Raw genomic sequence first — 18,806 nt, forward strand, 5'->3', positions numbered from 1 at the left:
CGCTGAGCTCTCACTTGCCCTTGCTTCTGTGCCCTTAGACCACAGAAGCAGAACACCAAGTTCTTAGTCCATCAGCTGTTGCTTACTAGAGTTTGAGGGCAAGGACGAGTTCTTGTCACAAAATCACATGCCAGAGCAGAGCTGCCTACAGTAAACATGGCTGAGATGTAGGCCGTCAGCTTGGTAACTTTGTATAGGTTTGATAATCAACACAAAGTATTTCAAGTCAAAGAGCTCCACCTAGAAGAAGGTTGCAGAGTAACATCTTCCACGAGTGTTTTGTTCTAATGACAAGAGCTCGAATTAATAAAATCAGATGTCAGAGATAAGATAAAACACAAGAGCAGGGGAGAGTGTAGGGGTAAGAGCATAGCTCCAGAACAAACCTTTTAGTGAACTAAAATTAGAAACGGCAAGAATGGCTAGCACAGCTGGCAGTGAGTTTCCAACCCAGAGGACAGAGGAGCGAATCAAGCTGGAGAAGACAGCAAGGAAAATAATGCCATCGGGACAAGATGGTAAATATGAATGACTACGACGATTGCACCTAATATGCACTTGACAAAAAGGGTTCAAGGCAGTTCCAACCCAGAGTGGCTGCACAAACTGCTGGGTCCTTCACCATCTTCACACGTGCTATCTGAGCCCACCGTGTAATCCGTATTCTCCACCAACACCATCATTCAAATGTATCATTTCTTCAGTCTCACTCATTGTCCAGCTTGCACATACCTAAGACATGATCGAAAATATAGCTTGGGTCAGACACACCTTAGTCCTCAAAGTGACATCTCTGCTCTTAATTTTTTTTAATAATTTTATTGGGCACTCATATATCATGACATTCCCTAGTTCAGACACATCAAGCAGTATTGTACAATTGCTACCACAGTCAGTGCTCTTCCCTTTAAAGATGTTTGCCTAATGAATTACATAATTAGAATTCCTAACTGCTATTCCACTGCATGGATCGTGGATCAGTAAAATCCTGGACCACTTCAATCTTTATGTCATGATGTTTTGGGGTCCACTTGGGAGGATGTTGTTTTCTTTACATTGAGTTGTAATGTATACTGCAGGTGGTAGTCTTTGGTCTTCACCAGTGAGTGCTTCCAGGCCTCTTCACTTTCAGTAAGCTGTGCCGTGTGCCTAACATGGGTTTTTAATGAGCCTTCCGCCAGTCCTGATGCTCAGGTTTTCATATAGTCCAGCTTCTCAGATTTTGCTCAGTGATCAGATTGAAGAAGTACAGTGAAAGGATACATTCACGATGCACATCTTTCCTCATTTTAAGTCTGGCAGTATTGCCTCATTCGATCGACTGCTTAATGGTTACTTACAGGTTCCACATGAATACAACGAAGTGTTCTGGAATTCCCATTCTTCCCATGTTACCCATAGTTTATTATGATCTACACAGTTGGACGCCTTACATGGTCAATAAAACACAGGTAAACGGCTAATAAGTAGAAAGAGGGATCCAAAGATATAAAATCGAATCTTCAGATATTCTGGGAATAATACAGGATGATTAGCATTCAGTCATGTTCTAGTAAAGCTTTTGAACTCTAATTCTTGATCCCTTCTGAGATAACATTTCTTCATAGGAAGTTTCCCCTGACTTTTCCTTATATGTTCCCAGAGTGTACTATTTTTTTTCTCCCTGTGATTGTTGTCCCTCCACACTGAACATGCCGGAGACAATTGATGACTGTGTGTGCCTTACAGAAAGCTCTGTGGGGTTGGCGGGTATCTGCTTTGTTCAGTGATCTTACTCAGTACCCAGCTTGCTCTCTTCACAGTGCCTGCCTCAGATGAATGAACATTATTGAATTGCTGTAGATGTATAAAATATGTTAATACCTCGGTAAGACTGATCCCTTCCCTTTTTTTAAAGTAAGGAGTCATATTACTGTGACAACATAAATAGTTACTGATAATGAAACTTTATTTGAATACAGAACCTCTTAAGTTTGGTGCTTAAATTTGATAAAACTCTTTTGGGCTCGCTTCTGTTTGCATTAGCAGACAAAGGTACAATGAAATGTACTGTTCCTCATGAATGTATTCTCTCTCCTCTCCTTTTGGAAACCTGCTAAGTTTGGAAGGCTGCTGGACCTGTGCCATCCTATTCATAAGAAATACCAGCTGGCTGTTACGAAGCTCTTTGGCCGGTACATGGTTGCCATCATTGTAGCCTCAGAAAAGGTGGCCAGAGATTGCATACGATTTCTGAAAGAGCAGCGATCTGAACCTGAGACATTCCTCGCTCTTGATTACCTTGATGTAAGAAAATTGTCAAATAGCACTATTTTGTGGTGAAAAGATCTTGTCTGTTGAAGTATGTCTTGATTGAAACTATGATAACCTAAACCCAAATGAACTGATTAGTGTCCAGGCAATGCTGACTGCTAGCCACCTTGTAGGACAGGTGGGTTTTCCAGACTGTAATCTTGAGGGGAAGCAGGCTAAAAGCCAGGTTAGTGGCTGCCACCACCAAAGCTTGGATGCCAGCCCACCACCCAGATGCTGATGTGAATGTCTTTCTCTGTGTCCATGGCTTGGTGGGCAAAGAACATAGGTGGCTGCTACATTTTCTTGGTGTCCTGCCACTTAGTCATTTTCTAGCTTTGTCCTAATTCTGCCATCGGGGTGGTGAGACTGTGGTAAGCAGTGCACCCCTGTGCCTACCAGACAGCATATGATTCACTTCCTTCCCTAGTAAAGAGCAGGGTCAGCTGCTTCATTTGCTGAAACACCTGCCCCTGATGCCTGCCCGCTCCAAAGTGGCCCAGCGTGTCAGCTCCAGGTGAAGCAAACTAGATTCGAGCCTTGAGTAGTATGTGTTGGGAGATCTTAGGCTAGCAAGTGTCTGATGACCCATGATTAACCTTTGTTGAAAGAGCAAATGGTCAGGTTTGTTGATGTTTCGGAGGAAAGAATATAGTGAGTGGATTCATTCATTTGCTGGATCTCTACTACATCATCTTTTTCCCACCGTTTAGATCAAGCCCATCAATGAACGACTAAGAGAGATCAAAGGCTGTAAAATGGTGATGGACGTTATAAAGACCCAGCTCCCTCAGCTGAAGAAAGTGATTCAGTTTGTGTGTGGCAACGGTCTTGTCTGTGAAACAGTGGAAGAGGCCCGGCACATCGCTTTTGGGGGACCTGAGAGAAGAAAAGTAAGGGCTGGGGTTTGAGCCAGATTGTGAGAAAGTTGAAACAATGTTTTTACAGCCCAAGTATATATCACACACAAAGCTGTTTTCATATTTTCTCTTTACAAAGAAAAACACCTAATCAAAGAGTCTATGGCTTTTGTTAGATCCTGTTGAATTTTTTTTAAACTGATTTCGGTATCATTTTTCAATGTCACAAGCTAACATTAGAAATGTCAGTAATGAGCATCCTCTGATAGACCTGGGCAATTGACCGTTGTTCTTCTGGTTTGCACTAGGATGCGAAAGAATAAAATGTCCCTGCGCTTTCTGCCTGTCTTTGTGGTGGGTCCAGATTGAATGAGGGATTACATAGCTAGTCCGGAAGGTGGGTGTGCGCCCACACATGGCTCCCACTAGTACTGATGCAGTCTTCCTTTCTCCACAGAAAAGAAAAAAAGAAATTTCAGTAATATCTCTCCTACAGCGACAGGTTTTTTTGCTCAGTAGGGGATAAACGTCCTCATGGAGCCTCTGTCTCCTGTGCTTAACATGTGGGTTCCTGAAGACCAGGAAAGATCTTAAGGGATTACCTTTCATTGTGGGCTGATTCTTCTATTGCCCAATAGAGTCAAGCTGTTCTTTACACAGTCATGGCCCTAAAACATTTGGAGTTAAGAAAAGGGCCCTTTTAAAATGAAGCTATTTAATACTTAGATTCAAGGGAACCAATTTGGTTTTACAAATAAACCGATTCACTTTCCTTCCTACTTGAGCACTGTTATCATTCCTCAAAGTATCTAACACGCCTCCCACTACATTTGGGTTGATAGACCAGCAGCACCTCCCAATGATGCTTTCTAAAGCTCGTCTTCTAAGCTCATCTAAAACCAGGGAAACCATAGCCCTACTTCATAGAGTTTGGGGATAGAATGAAATGATAATGTGGAAAATGTGCTTAGAATGCCCAGCAAATGGCTCTCAAAATGTGGTGGTTATCTTTAAAATGTACTTTTCAGTGAGCACATTTGATTTACAATGTTCATGTTTGTAAAGTGCTCATGAGGGGGTGATTCCCAGTGTTAACTTTATTTATTTATTTATTTTTAAAATCATATAATTGGGGGATCATACAGCCCTTATCACCTTACATACATCCATTATGTCAAGCATATTTGTACATTTTTGCCATCATTTTCAAAACATTTTCTTTCTACTTGAGCCCTTGGTATCAGCTCATTTTCTCCCTTCTCCCACCCTCCCTTCCTCATGAATCCTTGATAATTTATAAATTATTTTTTCATGTCTAGCACCTACCACTGTCTCCTTTCACTCATTTTTCTCTTGTCCGTCCCCATAGGAGGGGGTTATATGTAGATCATTGTGATCGGTTCTTCCTTTTTCCTCCCACCTTCCCTTTACTCTCCTGTTATTGCTACTCTCATTATTGGTCCTGAGGGGCTTATCTGTCCTGGATTACCTTTATTTTGAGCTCTGATATGTATCAGTGTACATGCTATGGTGTAGCCGGATTTGTAAGGTAGAATTGTGGTCATGATTGGGGCGGGGGGAGTAAATAACTAGAGGAAAGTTGTATGTTTCATTGGTGCTTTACTGCACCGATTGGCTTGTCCCTCCCTTGTGACTCCCTTCTGAAAGGGGATGTCTAGTTGCCTACAAATGGGCTTTAGGTCTCCACTCCACACTCCCCGTCATTCATAGTGATAGGATTTTTTTGTTCTGGGTCTTGTATGCCTGATACCTGATCCCATGGATACTTCATGATCACATAGGCTGGTGTGCTTCTTCCATGTGGACTTTGTTGCTTCCCAGCTAGATGGCTGCTTGTTTATCTTCAAGCCGTTAAGACCCCAGACACTATATCTTTTGCTAGCCGAGCACCATCAGCTTTCTGCACATTTGCTATGGACCCATTTTGTCTTCGGCGATCCTGTCAGGAAGATGAGCATCACAGAATGCCAGGTTATTAGAACACAGTGTTCTTGCATTGAAGGAGTACTTGTGTAGAGGCTAATGTCTGTGTGCTGCCTTAATACTTAATGTTTTCCCTATCGTTATATATAAATATATTTACATATGTACATGCCTGTATTTAGACCTTATAAAGGTCCTTTGCCTCCTAGTTCTTTGCTCTATTTCCTTTTACTTTCCTCTTGTCCCACTATCATGCTCAGCCTTCATTTGGGTTTCAGTAATTCCTCTCGACTACATTGCCCTTGATCAAGTACCACCAGGCATCCTATGCCCTCCTCACCATCAGTTTTAGATAACTTGTTCCCTTATTCTCTGGGTTTATTGACACCCCTCTTTCCCCTGCCTTCCCCTCTCCAGTGCCCCCTCCTCCCCACCCCCCGGAACCATTGGTCCTGTTGTTTTCTCCTCTGGATTGTTTATCCCACCTATCTTATCTAGATAGACATGCAGAGACAATAATAAGCACAAAAACAAGACAGAGCAAAACAACAAAAGAAAAAAAACAAAATAATGACAAAAAAGAAAAGCCTATAAATTGTTCGTTTGTTCACCTTTGTGAGTGTTTTCCAGTTGAGTGTGATGGGGTGCCATGCTCTGGCCCCACAGTCTATTTTTGGTGTTCCCTGGAGACTTCATTGCTCTGCTCCCCTTGCTGCTCTGTTGTATGTCCCAGTGTTAACTTTATTTACTTGTCTAATGGCATTCACTTTTCTTATGCATAGTACTTACTTCAGTAATCGTCTTCGTGTGATTACTGTCTCTAGTGGTTATTTTGACCGATTTCTATACACGGAGTTTAATAAGTAAGCCAATGTATCTTTCCTATGCTGTTACTCACACTAAATCTGGCTTTGTGCATGTGTGAACTACATTGAGTAAAATGAGCTTTTGAAGATTATGTAGTCTATATGAAGAAGTCATTCTTAAGGTAGGACTGCGTTTCGTCTTTCCTTTACCCAGCAAGTATGTATGGTTCCTATCTTGTTGACAAATAACATGCCGCAGGCTGTCTTGTACTTATTAGTATTTCAAGCTAAACCCACTTTGTCTTATTTGTGTATCAGGCAATTATCAAGGATTCTTCTCTTCTCGCTGCTTTTGCTCTACTTGCAGCATTTTCTCTGTGCTCTACTGTGGGTGGAACCTTTGGAGTTAAGTCACATTCTCAAAGGAAAACTCTCCTGTCTTGCACTTCATGCTTTTTTGGCTTCTCATAAATATGTCAGGTTTTAGAATTTTCTTTTCAAATTGCACATTATAATTTTCTTTGAAAATTACACATTGAAACTTACATCACAAAATGATACTTTGGTTAGTTTGCAAACCAGATTTGCAGTAATTCTGCTAGTGGTCAACAAGATTTTTGTAACTCATTTAAAAAGATTTTAAATGCTTAATATTCACCAAAATTAATATACCAAAAATTTTAAATGACATTCTCTTTAAAGACATGTAATGATCTCATTCGTTTCACTTCACCAGGGAGCGAATGCCTTGCTGCCTCCTTTCACAGACCTACAGGGGGTTAGTCTAGAGGTGTGTCTAGAAAGGTCTGTGTGTGCCCCACCCTTCCAGTGTGGTAGAGGGAAGAACAGACTGAGAAGAATGTCCTCATGGTAATGTGTGAAAAGACAATTTCCCCCCAAACTTGCCCACGTAGGGAGACTAGAAGTTCAGGGTACTGGATGACATCTAGAATGAACTATAGAGGCATCTAAACCTCACAGCTTATTACAGTATAAGTTCCAGGTGGAGTACAGGTGTAATAAATGACCAGGAGAAACCACAAGACTTTCTCTCTTGATCTCAGTGATGGGATGGCCTTCCTAATATGTCAGAAATCCAGAAGCCATAAAGGAAGGATTCCCACATAAACAAAAAAAAAAAAAAACTCTTGACAAAACCTCTATAAGTAAAACCAAAAGACAAGTGACCAAGTGGGGGGAATATTTGAAACGTGTGTGTAAGAACCGGTTTTCATACAGATCAATAAGGAAAGAACTAGAATCTGGTAGGAAATTTGGCAAAGGTTATATAAACTGACTTATCTTCAGGAATGGAAATACTTTGCAGCTATCTTTGGAACATGAAAACCAAACCTCACCTGTAATACGGGAAATGCAAATTAGAACCAGAAGTACTATCTTCACTGTCAGGTGGGCAGTTTGGTGACTCATGGGCATAGAGGCTCTCCAGTTCATTTGTGTAAGGTCTAAGTTTGTTTTGGCTCTTTCTACTTCTGTGAACGTTTGCATGCAGATAAACTCATGTGTATGGAACGGGGTGTATCCATGGTTTACCCTTGTCATAGAAAAAATGGGAAATAGCCCAGATATCTACAGGTACATTAACATGTTAGAAAAATTACACTGCCTGAACAGAGTGAAATGATACATTGCAAACATAAAATTGGATGAAGATCTTTATGTACAAACATGAAACCATCTCTAAGATAACTTCTATTTTTTAAAACAATATATAAGCTAGTGTAAAGTCCATTAGCATTTGTGTAAAACGTGGTAGAAGAGGTAGACATACATATTTGCTTGTATGTGCAGAAGTATTTCTGGGAGATTACCCATGAAATGACAGCATTGATTCCCTCTGGGAGGTAACTGGATCCTTGAGGATGGGATGCCAGGAAGCTTTACTCCCTTCCTTTGTACTTTTTGAATTTTGAACATGTGATTATATTGCCCATTTAAAATATAAATGAAAATAATCTAAAATATATTATTTTTTCTAAAAGTTAAATATAACTTTAAAATGTCTGTAATTTATAGGACCCAACAATATGGGAAAACATAACATATCAGCTTAAAGCACTGAAGCTGTACGTCTTGAAGTTCTTTTAGGATAGGGGTAATTATCCCAAAGGACACATTTTTCATGTCGAGGAATTCATACTTTTTGGTAGGCCCATGCCCTCTGGAATTTCATTTAGGCCATCTAAAATTTTCCCAACACTTTATTTGATATGAAATCTCAATTTTGCAAGCTACAGTGTTTGTCAAGAATGCCTTCCCAAGGCAGGCATAAGATTCTTGTAAGGAAATAAGCTACAAGTCAAGGAGACAGCAGGCTGAGAAGAAAATGAAGTATTGCCCATCTTAGGAGAGGAATTTGTAACTCAAGTGAAAAAAGGTTGTGTGTGAGACTGCACTTTCAAAAAAAAAAAAAAAAAGCCAAACTCACTGCCGTTAAGATTCCAGCTCACAGCTGGGTGATGTTAAGCAAAATTTTACTTGTGTGTGATATCAATGATACTGTTGTGTAGTGAGAGCAATCTGTTGGTTCACCTCTTTTTGGAATGGGTACAAATATAGATCTCTTCCAGTCAGTTGGCCAAGTAGCTGTCTTCCAAATTTCTTGGCATAGGCGAGTAAGTGCTTCCAGTGCTTCTCGGCTGTCTGAAACATCTCAGTGGGTATCCGTCAATTTCTGGAGCCTTTTTAGCTAATGAATTCAGTGCAGTTTGAACTTCTGTCAGCACTATTAGTTCTTGCTCATATGTCCCCTCCTGACACGGTGGACTGTCCGCTGGTTCTGTTTGGTGCAGTGACTCTGTAGTCTTTCCATCTTCTCTTGATGCTTCCTACATCATTCAATATTTTTCCAATAGAATCTTTCAAGATGATTCATTATATTTTATTTTTCACTTTGTAAGCTTTCTTAATTGTTTTAAATATTATTTGTGGTTGCCTTGTTGTAATGCATATTTCGCCCTTACAGAAATTCTTTCAGAAAATAGGTAAATTGTAAATTAAAAATAAATAAACGAAGTCTTAGCCCACAGGCACTGCCAAGTCAGTTTGCCAAAACCTATTCGTGTTCATTTTTCAAGTCTTCATTTTTGCCCCTGTATCTTCATCCAGTTCTTTTTTTTTTTTTAAATCCTTTTATTGGGGGCTCATACAGCTCTTACAACAATCCATAAATCAGTTCTATCAGGTACACTTGTGCATATGTTGCCTTCATCCTTTTCAGAACATTTTTCTTTCTACTTCCACCTCAGTTGTTGGTGCTGCCATCCCAACCAAATAGAATCCCGTTTCCCCAGGATTGAGTCCCTCTGGGCCCTCTGCAGCCTCCAGGCATGTTTCCCAGCTCCCGCCCCTGCCTGTGCCCTCAGTCTCTGCAGCCTCCAGGCATGTTTCCCAGCTCCCACCCCTGCCTGTGCCCTCAGTGTCACTGACTGATTTCCTGCCATAGTTTCTGAGTTTTCTGTCCGTGGAATTTTATTAATAATATTTAGTGGGTTTTGTCTTCATGGAATTTTACTAACAAAAGTTAGTGAGTGGTCTTTCTCAGCTACAGAACCTCCACTGTAAAACGTGCTACCTTGTGTTCATGCCCTCTGGGAGTCTTCTTTATGTACATTCCTACAAACTGACATTTTACTTGATTTTGCAGACAGTATCTTTGGATGGAACATTATTTTTAAAATCTGGAGTGATCTCTGGAGGATCAAGTGACTTAAAATACAAGGCTCGATGCTGGGATGAAAAAGAGTTAAAGAACTTAAGAGACAAAAGGACCCAGCTGATTGAAGAACTGAAGGTAAATCCAAGTTAGAAACGTTAGAAAATACCTAATAGATAGTGCTTTTTAAAATAATAGTAATATCCTTGTTTTTTACACTTTAAAAAGTAATTCAGTGTAGAATAACATCAAAAATAAAAATCTCTTCCTTCCTCATCTTCATATCTCACTGGCATTTGCTAAGCACAGTTAAATATAAGGCCTTCCAGAATTTTCTCCTCAAATTCAAATATGTATGATTTTTCCATTTGTTTTTGTTTACAACAGACGTTGGTTAGCAGTGTTTTGCAACAAAGTTGTTCTTTTGTTATCAGCACCTGCCTCGTTTTCATTTTAGTAGTTGGAAGTTTACTTTTAACATACACTTCCTGGTATTTTGTTGAACATATTTTATGTATCTAACCATTGTCCTATTGGAATCCATCATGAGCTGTACCCTCTGTTTGTCTGGGTAAACTAGGGAAACAAATCCTCAGAAACTCTTGTATATGAGAGAGACTTTTATATAAAAGGTAAGTATGCATTTAGAAAGCATCCCACTCCAGTACCGCCCAAGCCCATAAGTCCAACATTAGCCCATATGTCCGACACCGATCCACAAAGTCCTCCTTCATCTCACAAAGCACCTGAAGTGTATGATCAATGAACTTAGTGTTATAGATGTAAAGACTGTGTAGCTTAGTAGTTTAAACTAACACATGGGATTTGAAAGAAGAAAGGCCTGGAGATATCAACTGCCGAGAAGTCAGCCATTGAAACCCCTGCAGCTGACAGGTCTGCTCTGACACAGGCAGTTGGGGTTGCCAGGTGCTGGAATTCACTCCATAGCAACTGGTTTATGGGATCTGGAACCTTACAACTTAGGTCCAGACCCTCACTCTACCTCTATTAACAGCGTGACTCTGGGCAAGTTTCTTCCATTTATGTATGCCTTTCCCCACCTGTAAAATGGTGATGATTATAACACCCACTTCTTAGCATTGTTGAGAGGATTGAGTAGGCTAATAAATATCAATTGGGCACAACAGTTATAAGTCCTAAATGTATGTGAGCTATATTTTTAATATCCATAGACCATTTATGCGGCAGTTGGGCACTGAATAAGGAGGACCAAAGAAGAATAGATGCATTTGAATTGTGGTCCTGGCAAAGAGTACTCAGAATATCATGGCCGCCAGAAGAACAAGCAAATGTGCCCTGGAAGAAGTATGACCAGAATGCTCCTTAGAAGCGAGGATGGCTAGGCTTCCTCTTGCGGTACTTTGGACACATTGCCAGGAGAAGCCAGTCCCAGAGAAGGACATCATGCGTGGTAAAATGGAGGGGAAGCAAAGAGAAGAAGGTCCTCACGAGTTGGATTGTCACAGTGGCTGCAACAGTGGGCTCAGGCATCGGGACAAACGAGTGTGAGGCTGGCGCAGGACAGGCACTGCTCCATTCTGCTGTGCACGGCGTTGCTATGAGTTGAAACCGACTTGGTGGCACCCAACAGCAACAACGATTATAACAACTGATCATATACCTGGTGGCCACGGTGACAATGTCATCTGCTTTATAAAAGTACAATTTCTTACAGGTCACATTTCCTGATCGTAATTTAATGAAATTAAGAGTTGTTACATGCCATTGAATCAGTTCCAACTCATTGTAGGACAGAACAAATACCATCCCATCCTGGGCCACCTCACAGTTGCTGTGCCCACTGTTCCAACCATGCCATCAGTGCATCCCAGTGAGGGTCTTCTTTTCCACTCACCCACCGCTCTGCCAAGCGTGACATCCTTTCCTAGGGGCTGGTCTCCCGTGATGTGTCCAAATTACGTGAGCAAAGTCTCCATCCTTGCTTCTAAGGAGCATTCTGATTCTACTTTTAAGATAAGGTTTGTTCATTCTCTGTCAGTTCATGATATATACAATATATTCCCCAGCACCAGGGTTAAAAACATCAGCTCTTTCCTCAACTGCCTTATTCATTTTCCAGCTTTCACATGCAAAAGAGGCGATTGAAAATACCATGCATGGGTCAGGTGCCCCTTAATCCTCAAAGTGTCCCAATGAAAAAACTAAAAATAATAAACTGTCGACATAGAGATTAGGAAATATGTGTGTCAGTAGCTTTTGGGTCAAAAAAACAGTCAAAAGACAAATCACAAAGTGTCTTGAAAATGCTTCTGTGACGATCTTTGCGGTATTTTTGGAACACAGTGATAGTACCTTCCTTGTCGAAGAGGAAGAGTGAAGCACTCACCTCAAGAAACCGGAGTATTCACAAAACATAACAACAACCAAACTGCAAAAAAGGATTACTGGATTTTTTTTAATTGATCATTTTATTGGAGAGCTCTTACAATCTTCTAACAGTCAATCATTCAGTAGTACTAAGCACAGTTGTACATGCATTGCCATCTACATTTTCAAAACAGCTTCTTTCTACTTGAGCCCTTAGCATCCCCTCCCACCCTTGTGAATATTGTTGTTAGTTCATAGCTTACACTGTCTGTCGTCTCCCTTCACCCACCTTTCTGTTGCTTGTCCCCCTGGGTGGGTGCTATATATCCAACCTTGTGATGGGGTCCCCCTTTCTCCCCTGGCCCCACCATTCCCCTCCCCTCATATCACTACTCCCACTACTGTTATTGAATGTTTTATCTTAGGTGCCTTCTTAGCGCAGTAGGCAGCGGGTCAGTCTCATAATCTGAATGTTTTATCTGCCCTGAACTCCATGTGTCCAGAGCTCTTATCTGTACCAGTGTGTGTACTCCAGCCTAGCCAGATTTTTAAGGTTACATTGACTCATGGTAGTGGTTGGGGAGGAAGCATTCAGGAGCTAAAAGGGGATTACTTTTAAGCCAAAATTAATTAAGTGGAAAACTGAAGACAGGACATATAAATAAATCTAAATATTGGATTCTGTTGAAGGATCAAATGATGATTTTTGTGTTTTACACAAGCTCACTATCAGTGGGTACCAACTTGATAGCACCTAACAACACTGAAAGACTAATAAAATAGATGTACTTAGCCACTCTAATGAAAGAGACAAAAAAATAGAAGTAAAAAATATAATCAGGAAGAAAAATAGAAATAATTTTAAAGAAAATCTTATATGCAGACACATTCTGTGTAGGGATAGGATCAGAGGCTCAGGATGGAAAAATCTGTACAGCCAGTAAACTTGAGGAAATCTCAAATCTACAGTAGTTAAGAATACCAATTAAATTAATATGATTATTTATACTTATCAAGAAGACTGGAAGGGAAAAAAGCAGTGTGGATAAGTTTATATGTATACAGGGGGCGCCCTTTCAAACATATGCAAGCAATGTATATTGTTGGTAGCATGGGAAAAAAGGGATTCTCAAGCATTGCTTGTGGAAACATGAATTGGTATCCATTGTTGGAGTCCTGTTGGCATGATGGCTATGCATTGGGCTGCTAACTGCAACATCAGCGGTGTAAAACCACCAGCCCTTCCTCAGGAAAAAGATGGGGCTTTCTACTCCCATAAGTAGTTATGGGAACATAAATAGTCTCAAACGCTTAGGAGCAGTTCTGCCCTGTGCTATATATAATAAGGTCACTATGAATCAGTATCGACTTGATGGCAGTGAATTTGATCTTCCAGTTTGGTTGAACACATGAATTCCTTGATCCAGCCATCTCATTCTGGGCATCTCTCGCATGGGCATCAAAATACCAGTCCTTGAGGGTTTGCATGCAAGTTGAATTGTTGGCAACAAAGTGAATATCCATCAGGAAAAACCTCCCGGAGTAACGGGCACGGTCACACAGGAATAATCTGCAGCCAACTAGGAGTGACCCCAAAGTTAGGCTGGGGAGGGGAGACTTGCGAGGAAAGCAAGATGCAGGAAAGGCTTTGCAAAAAGACTGCAGGCACCGAGGTGTACAGTGAATGTGCACTCGCTGTTGTCGTCAGCACGCACCTCAGTCCCTCGTGGCTGTCGATGTGTGCGAGTAACCACCCACTGGTCGTCTTCCTTGTTTGTGCCTGTGCTCTCCTGCTAGGAAGCTGCTTGTTTTCCCTGAGGGAGCTCCGGGGCATCTGGATGACTTCAGATGGCTAATTGCTTTAATTGCTGCATCTCTTGAGGAGGAGAAGGGGAAGGCGTGGCTGTGTGCAAAAACTGAATTGTTATGTGTGAAGGCGCCTTGCAAAGTGAACATGCTCTTCTATTGCAGAATGTTCTCATTAGACTCTTCTGCTTTCTTTTTTAGGATTTAATGAAGACAATTCGCAAGGAGGCCGATTTGAAGCAAATACAGACTCTAATACAAGGAACTCACACTCGGCTCAAATATTCTCAAAGTGAACTAGATATAATTAAAAAGAAACACCTTGCTGCATTTAACAAGGTACTAGAGACCACTAGAATTCCAGAGCCCTTAGACCCAAAGCACACGCCTGCAGGAGTGCCGTACAAAGAGCCTGGGTCGTTTTCAGGCACTTTATCCCCTATAACTGTAGTTTTTATTCTTGCTGCCCAACTGTGCCTGAATTCCATCCCACCTCACCACGACCCCCTTCTGTTCTAAAGACACTGCCCCATTGTGTACTTTATTAATGAGTTTAAGTGAAAATAGCCACCCCTGTTATTTTTTTTAATTAGGAAAACTCTCAGCTACAGAGTGAACTGCTAAATACTGAATCTCAGTGTGCTATGCTGAGCGGAGGGATCAAAGAACGACAACAACGAGTTGAAGAACTCCAAGGAAAAATAGATAAGGTCATACATGTTCAACTCGCTGCTTAGCACCTAACGTAGTTGTGGGTCCATGTAATGACTGTGATACGTGCTGAAGCAGAGGTAGTAGGGACAGTGCCTTGTTGGAAGCAGCACAGAAGCGTAGATGGGTGGGTTTGCCAGATTCCTTTCCTGGGTGGCTGACAACCACTGCTTCCCTCTCAGGAGACAGTGACCAGCACACGGTCACTCCTGCTTTCCAGCCTCTCTGTCCTTACAAATTCAGAAACTGTTTAAACTCTTTAGTGTGAATCATGTGAAGGTTGACAGAGCAGCTCAGTTCTCCATTCACGGTTCATCCTCCTCTTGTTTCAAGTCATTGATTGGCATCCCCACCATGCACCATCACGCATCCCTCCGCCTCCCCGTGTTCCTGGTTTCCATTCCCCTCCTTTTCTAACCCTCTGAACTTTGTCCTAGGGTCAGTGCTCCCCTTTGAATTGCAATTGGTTAGCTATTCTTAGGTGTGTCTACCTCCCTGCCATCACTGCCATCAATTTCTCCTTTGGCTGACAATTGAGCCAGGGGGGTGAGTTTTTCTCAGACCTGAAGGGTGACTAAATGTCATGGGCTTGGGGGTTTAGGAATATTTTTTTACCTCTCTCACATTTTTACACTAGTAACGTGCCCTGTGGGAGTTTTTTGCAGCCACACAGGTCCCTCATGCGTGTTCCCTGTGGTGCTCTGTGTGGTTTCCCTGGGCACGTCCTGTGGTATTAGTCCAGGTACAGAGCTTGGCCCGGGGCTAACAGATTTGGTCATTTGGCCTCTGGGCGTACAGTGGTGGGAATGTTCCCCTGTGACGTGCTTCCCTGCTGTGCATCTCTTCCCTAGATGTTCATTTGCTTTCAGGTCTCTCCTCTGTCACATCCCTTGAAACTACACTTGAGCCTCAAATGATCTCTTTCCAGGTTAAATTCCTCTCATTTCCCTAATCATTCCACATTTTCCTTGCATGGAGGGCAGTTCTGGTAAGGTCCTCTAGATGTTCTGTCATTGGTAGTCCCTGCCCTAGACCAAGCATCCGATCAAGACACAGCCTGGCCGGCACGGGGACCAAGGACTCTGCACCTAACTGACCTCCCAGGTGGAGATTTTCTACAGAGGCTCCTTGCAGCCACTGCTACCACTGAGCTGTCTCGGCAATGTTGCCGTGCTCACACTTCACTCAGCTTCAGCTGAGATGCAGGCTTTTTCACTTGTTCTGCTGTGAAAACAGGGCTCTCTTACCCAGTTATGGTACATGTACACACAAACTTACGACAGTGGAGGCTGCACAGTAGTGTGTTGGTTTCAGCTCATTCTAGTTTCTCTACATCTCTCTGCTCTGTCCTTCTAATTGGTCTTATGCTGCCTTGCGATAATACTTACTCCTATAGAAGATAGTTATTTATAATCGCTATTATATTTTGATGTGGCTAACATAAAAACAGTTTTGTACATTTATATTAAGCACTTCATGATACCAGAATTCTTAAGCCTTCCTAGTTAGCTCTAGAGTAAGTAACTTGAAAGTGCCTATGTGGGGATAGCTTGTGAAGTTAAAGGACAAGCAATCAGGCCCCTCTCTGTTGGGTGTTACGGTCAGGACTGACCTCGTCTAGGAGGGTCGTGTGGGGACACTTAGATTACTATGTATGTTCTTAAACTCAAGTACTAAACCAGTTGTCTTGTGATCATTTAAAAGGTAGAGGATGATATTTTCCAGCAGTTCTGCAAAGAAATTGGTGTGGAAAATATCCGTGAATTTGAGAACAAACATGTGAAACAGCAGCAGGAAATTGATCAAAAAAGGTATTAAAAGATGTGGGTAGGTAGCTTATAAATGCAAAAGCAGAGGTGGTTTGACAATTTAAAGAGATTGTGCATGAGGTAGCTTTTGTTGTATTTCATAAGAAATGGCTGGTAAACACTCAGATTCCTACCAAGAGATCCAATTTTTAAATCCAATTTTAGATTTTATATTTTCACATGCACAGATAAACCCCATAAGTAGAGAGGCTGGGGACACAAGTTCACGGTGGTCACTGAAAGAATAATATGGCCCAGCTGGGCTTATTTTCTGTAAATATTAAGATAAATGAATAATGGTTTCAATAAATTATTTTTGTTGCCCAAAATATCTCAAAAATTATGAACAGTACAAGGCCAGTTACCATAGGAAACGACTGTAAAAAGCCCCCAATCACCCAACATGCTCCAGACATGCTGTTCCCAGGACATCAGCCCAGCAGGTGACCTCACCATTCAGTATCTGTACAGACACTCACTGTCTAACAGGTAGACCCTCGACGACTAACCAAAAGACCCAAGCCTAGCAGCTGCTCCGTGGAAACCTTGTGGAACAAACAGTTCTACTCTGCCCTCCAGGAGAGCTGGGAGTCAGAATCTACTCCACAGCAGTGGATTTGGATCACGGAGTTTTCCATATTTAAGTTTTATCAGTGTAGAAGAGTAAGAATTTTAAAATTCAGTCAACATACTAATGATGCTAAAAACAGGCGCGTGTAATAGGAAACCACAAACCAATCCCACCTACACCAATTACCAGATAAAATTACCAGATGGGATCTAGCACCACACAGGATGGTCTGGTGAACTTGGCAGCAGAAATTCAGAATGGGCCAACATGAGGAAGGCCGTTGCTGTAATCCACAATGTTAATGATTCAAAGGAGGATAACATTAACACTATTGAATCTACACATGATGAAAAAGCAGCTGATGGAATTTAACAGCCATCAAATTCCCAATAAAATAAATCAGTACCTGTGATCTAAGGAGACATATTTCATTCTCAAGTCAGCTCTGACTTCATGGAGCCAGCACACCAAGTGCTTGTAGTAAAGTCAGAAGGCAGCTAAATGGTCAGTGCCACTGTTGTCACCTGGCCGCCTACTGAAGGCGCTAGTCTGTAGAATTAGACAAGGGACAGCAATGAAACATTTGGGAAGGAGGAAGTAGAGTTAACATCAAATGCAGATTACCTGACGTACATAAACCCAGCAAATGACAAGCTATCAAACAATACAGCAGCATACAAAAGTAATATAAAAAGTTTGAAAAGAATGGAAAGTAGCAATTGTACATTCTACTTAACATTGAAATTTGGAATAATATATATGTATCAAATCCCAACTAATAAAATTTTTAACTTAATAGCATGTCTTTATAAGCTATTGAAACAAAATATTTGAAGATAGAATTACAATGATAGATTCGCTTAAAAAAACACTCATAGTATTCATGTAGAACTGAGTAGAGAGCCCCTACTGGGTTTCCAAGGCAGTGAAACTTTACAGAAGCAGACTGGATTGAACTGCCGACCACAAAAGTCAGCAGCTCAAATCCTCCTGCCATTCCATGCGAGAACAATGAGGCTTTCTACCCCCTTAAAGACTTAGAAACTCACTGGGACAATTCTGCCCTGTCCCATAGAGCGTAGTTCAGAATTAATTTGATGACAATTAATTGATGACAATGAGTTTGGTGTTCAGTAAGTGTTATTCCTGGATTTATGGAGGTGGTTTTTTTTGTTTGTTTGTTGTAAATAGTTTCCATTTTTATGTGATTTTTCACGGGTTTATTGGTGTAAGAAAATGGTGCCTGTGTTTAGGTTGCTGTACCACCTAGCCACTTTGCTAAGTTCTCCCATTACCTCTGGCCACACAGCCAGTGGGGTTTCTAGGTGTGAGGTGTCTATGGAGGGCTAGCATAGGCAGGTGAAATAGAAGTGATGGAAGCGAACATTTGGGGATTGTTGGGCATGATGGAGAGTAGAAAGATGACGCTGGGAGGTCAGGAGGAGCCACAAAGAGAGAGCAAGGAGGAGGTGAAAAAGAGCCAGCGTGGCAGGGGACGCCTTGAACCCTTGTTCACCAGCCATGGTGTCACGTCTGCTGCCTCCAGCAGAAATCCACAAAGGTTTATGCTGAACACTCCACCCCGAAGCACTGTGACTAATGCCCCTGTTGTGGAGAAGGGAGCATGTAAGCCTGCCCCCAAGTAAGTTGTTCAGCTTTGTGCCTTATCCTCTTCCTCACCTGTTAAATGGGCGTGATTATATACTTGCCCTGCAGAATCGTACAAGTTACCATGCTTTTTGAACAGAATGCTTCATTCTGCTAGCAGGAAATGTGAGGGAGCAAGGGTAGAAAGGAGCTAGGGAGCTACAAGGACTCCTTCTGGGACCACAGTAGGACAGGGCCCGAGGGACGGAGAGGAGGAGGGAGGGAGGGAGAGAGGGAGGGAGCCCTCTTCAGGTCCAGGTTGGGGAATTGGAGTACAAATAAAACATTTAAAACCTCTTTGCCATTGAGTCCGTTTTAACACATAGTGACCCTATA

At 41.7% G+C, this 18,806-nt stretch overlaps 1 protein-coding gene and 1 non-coding gene across 2 annotated transcripts in view; both read left to right on the forward strand.

Moving 5' to 3' along the window:
* Nucleotides 1-18,806, forward strand: part of SMC1B (structural maintenance of chromosomes 1B) — a 59,143-nt gene that overhangs the window by 23,011 nt on the left and 17,326 nt on the right. Inside the window, exons 10-15 of the mRNA XM_075553505.1 lie at nucleotides 2,101-2,286; nucleotides 3,006-3,185; nucleotides 9,570-9,716; nucleotides 13,935-14,072; nucleotides 14,327-14,443; nucleotides 16,149-16,255. Of these exons, the coding sequence (XP_075409620.1) occupies nucleotides 2,101-2,286; nucleotides 3,006-3,185; nucleotides 9,570-9,716; nucleotides 13,935-14,072; nucleotides 14,327-14,443; nucleotides 16,149-16,255 (875 nt within the window). The remainder of the gene's footprint in view (nucleotides 1-2,100; nucleotides 2,287-3,005; nucleotides 3,186-9,569; nucleotides 9,717-13,934; nucleotides 14,073-14,326; nucleotides 14,444-16,148; nucleotides 16,256-18,806) is intronic.
* On the forward strand, nucleotides 3,406-3,537 carry LOC142452147 (small nucleolar RNA SNORA31). The gene has a single exon (XR_012785188.1). It is a non-coding gene; the product is annotated as a small nucleolar RNA SNORA31 (small nucleolar RNA).

This window comes from Tenrec ecaudatus, chromosome 6 (genome assembly GCF_050624435.1).
Source record: "Tenrec ecaudatus isolate mTenEca1 chromosome 6, mTenEca1.hap1, whole genome shotgun sequence".
Taxonomy (NCBI): domain Eukaryota; kingdom Metazoa; phylum Chordata; class Mammalia; order Afrosoricida; family Tenrecidae; genus Tenrec; species Tenrec ecaudatus.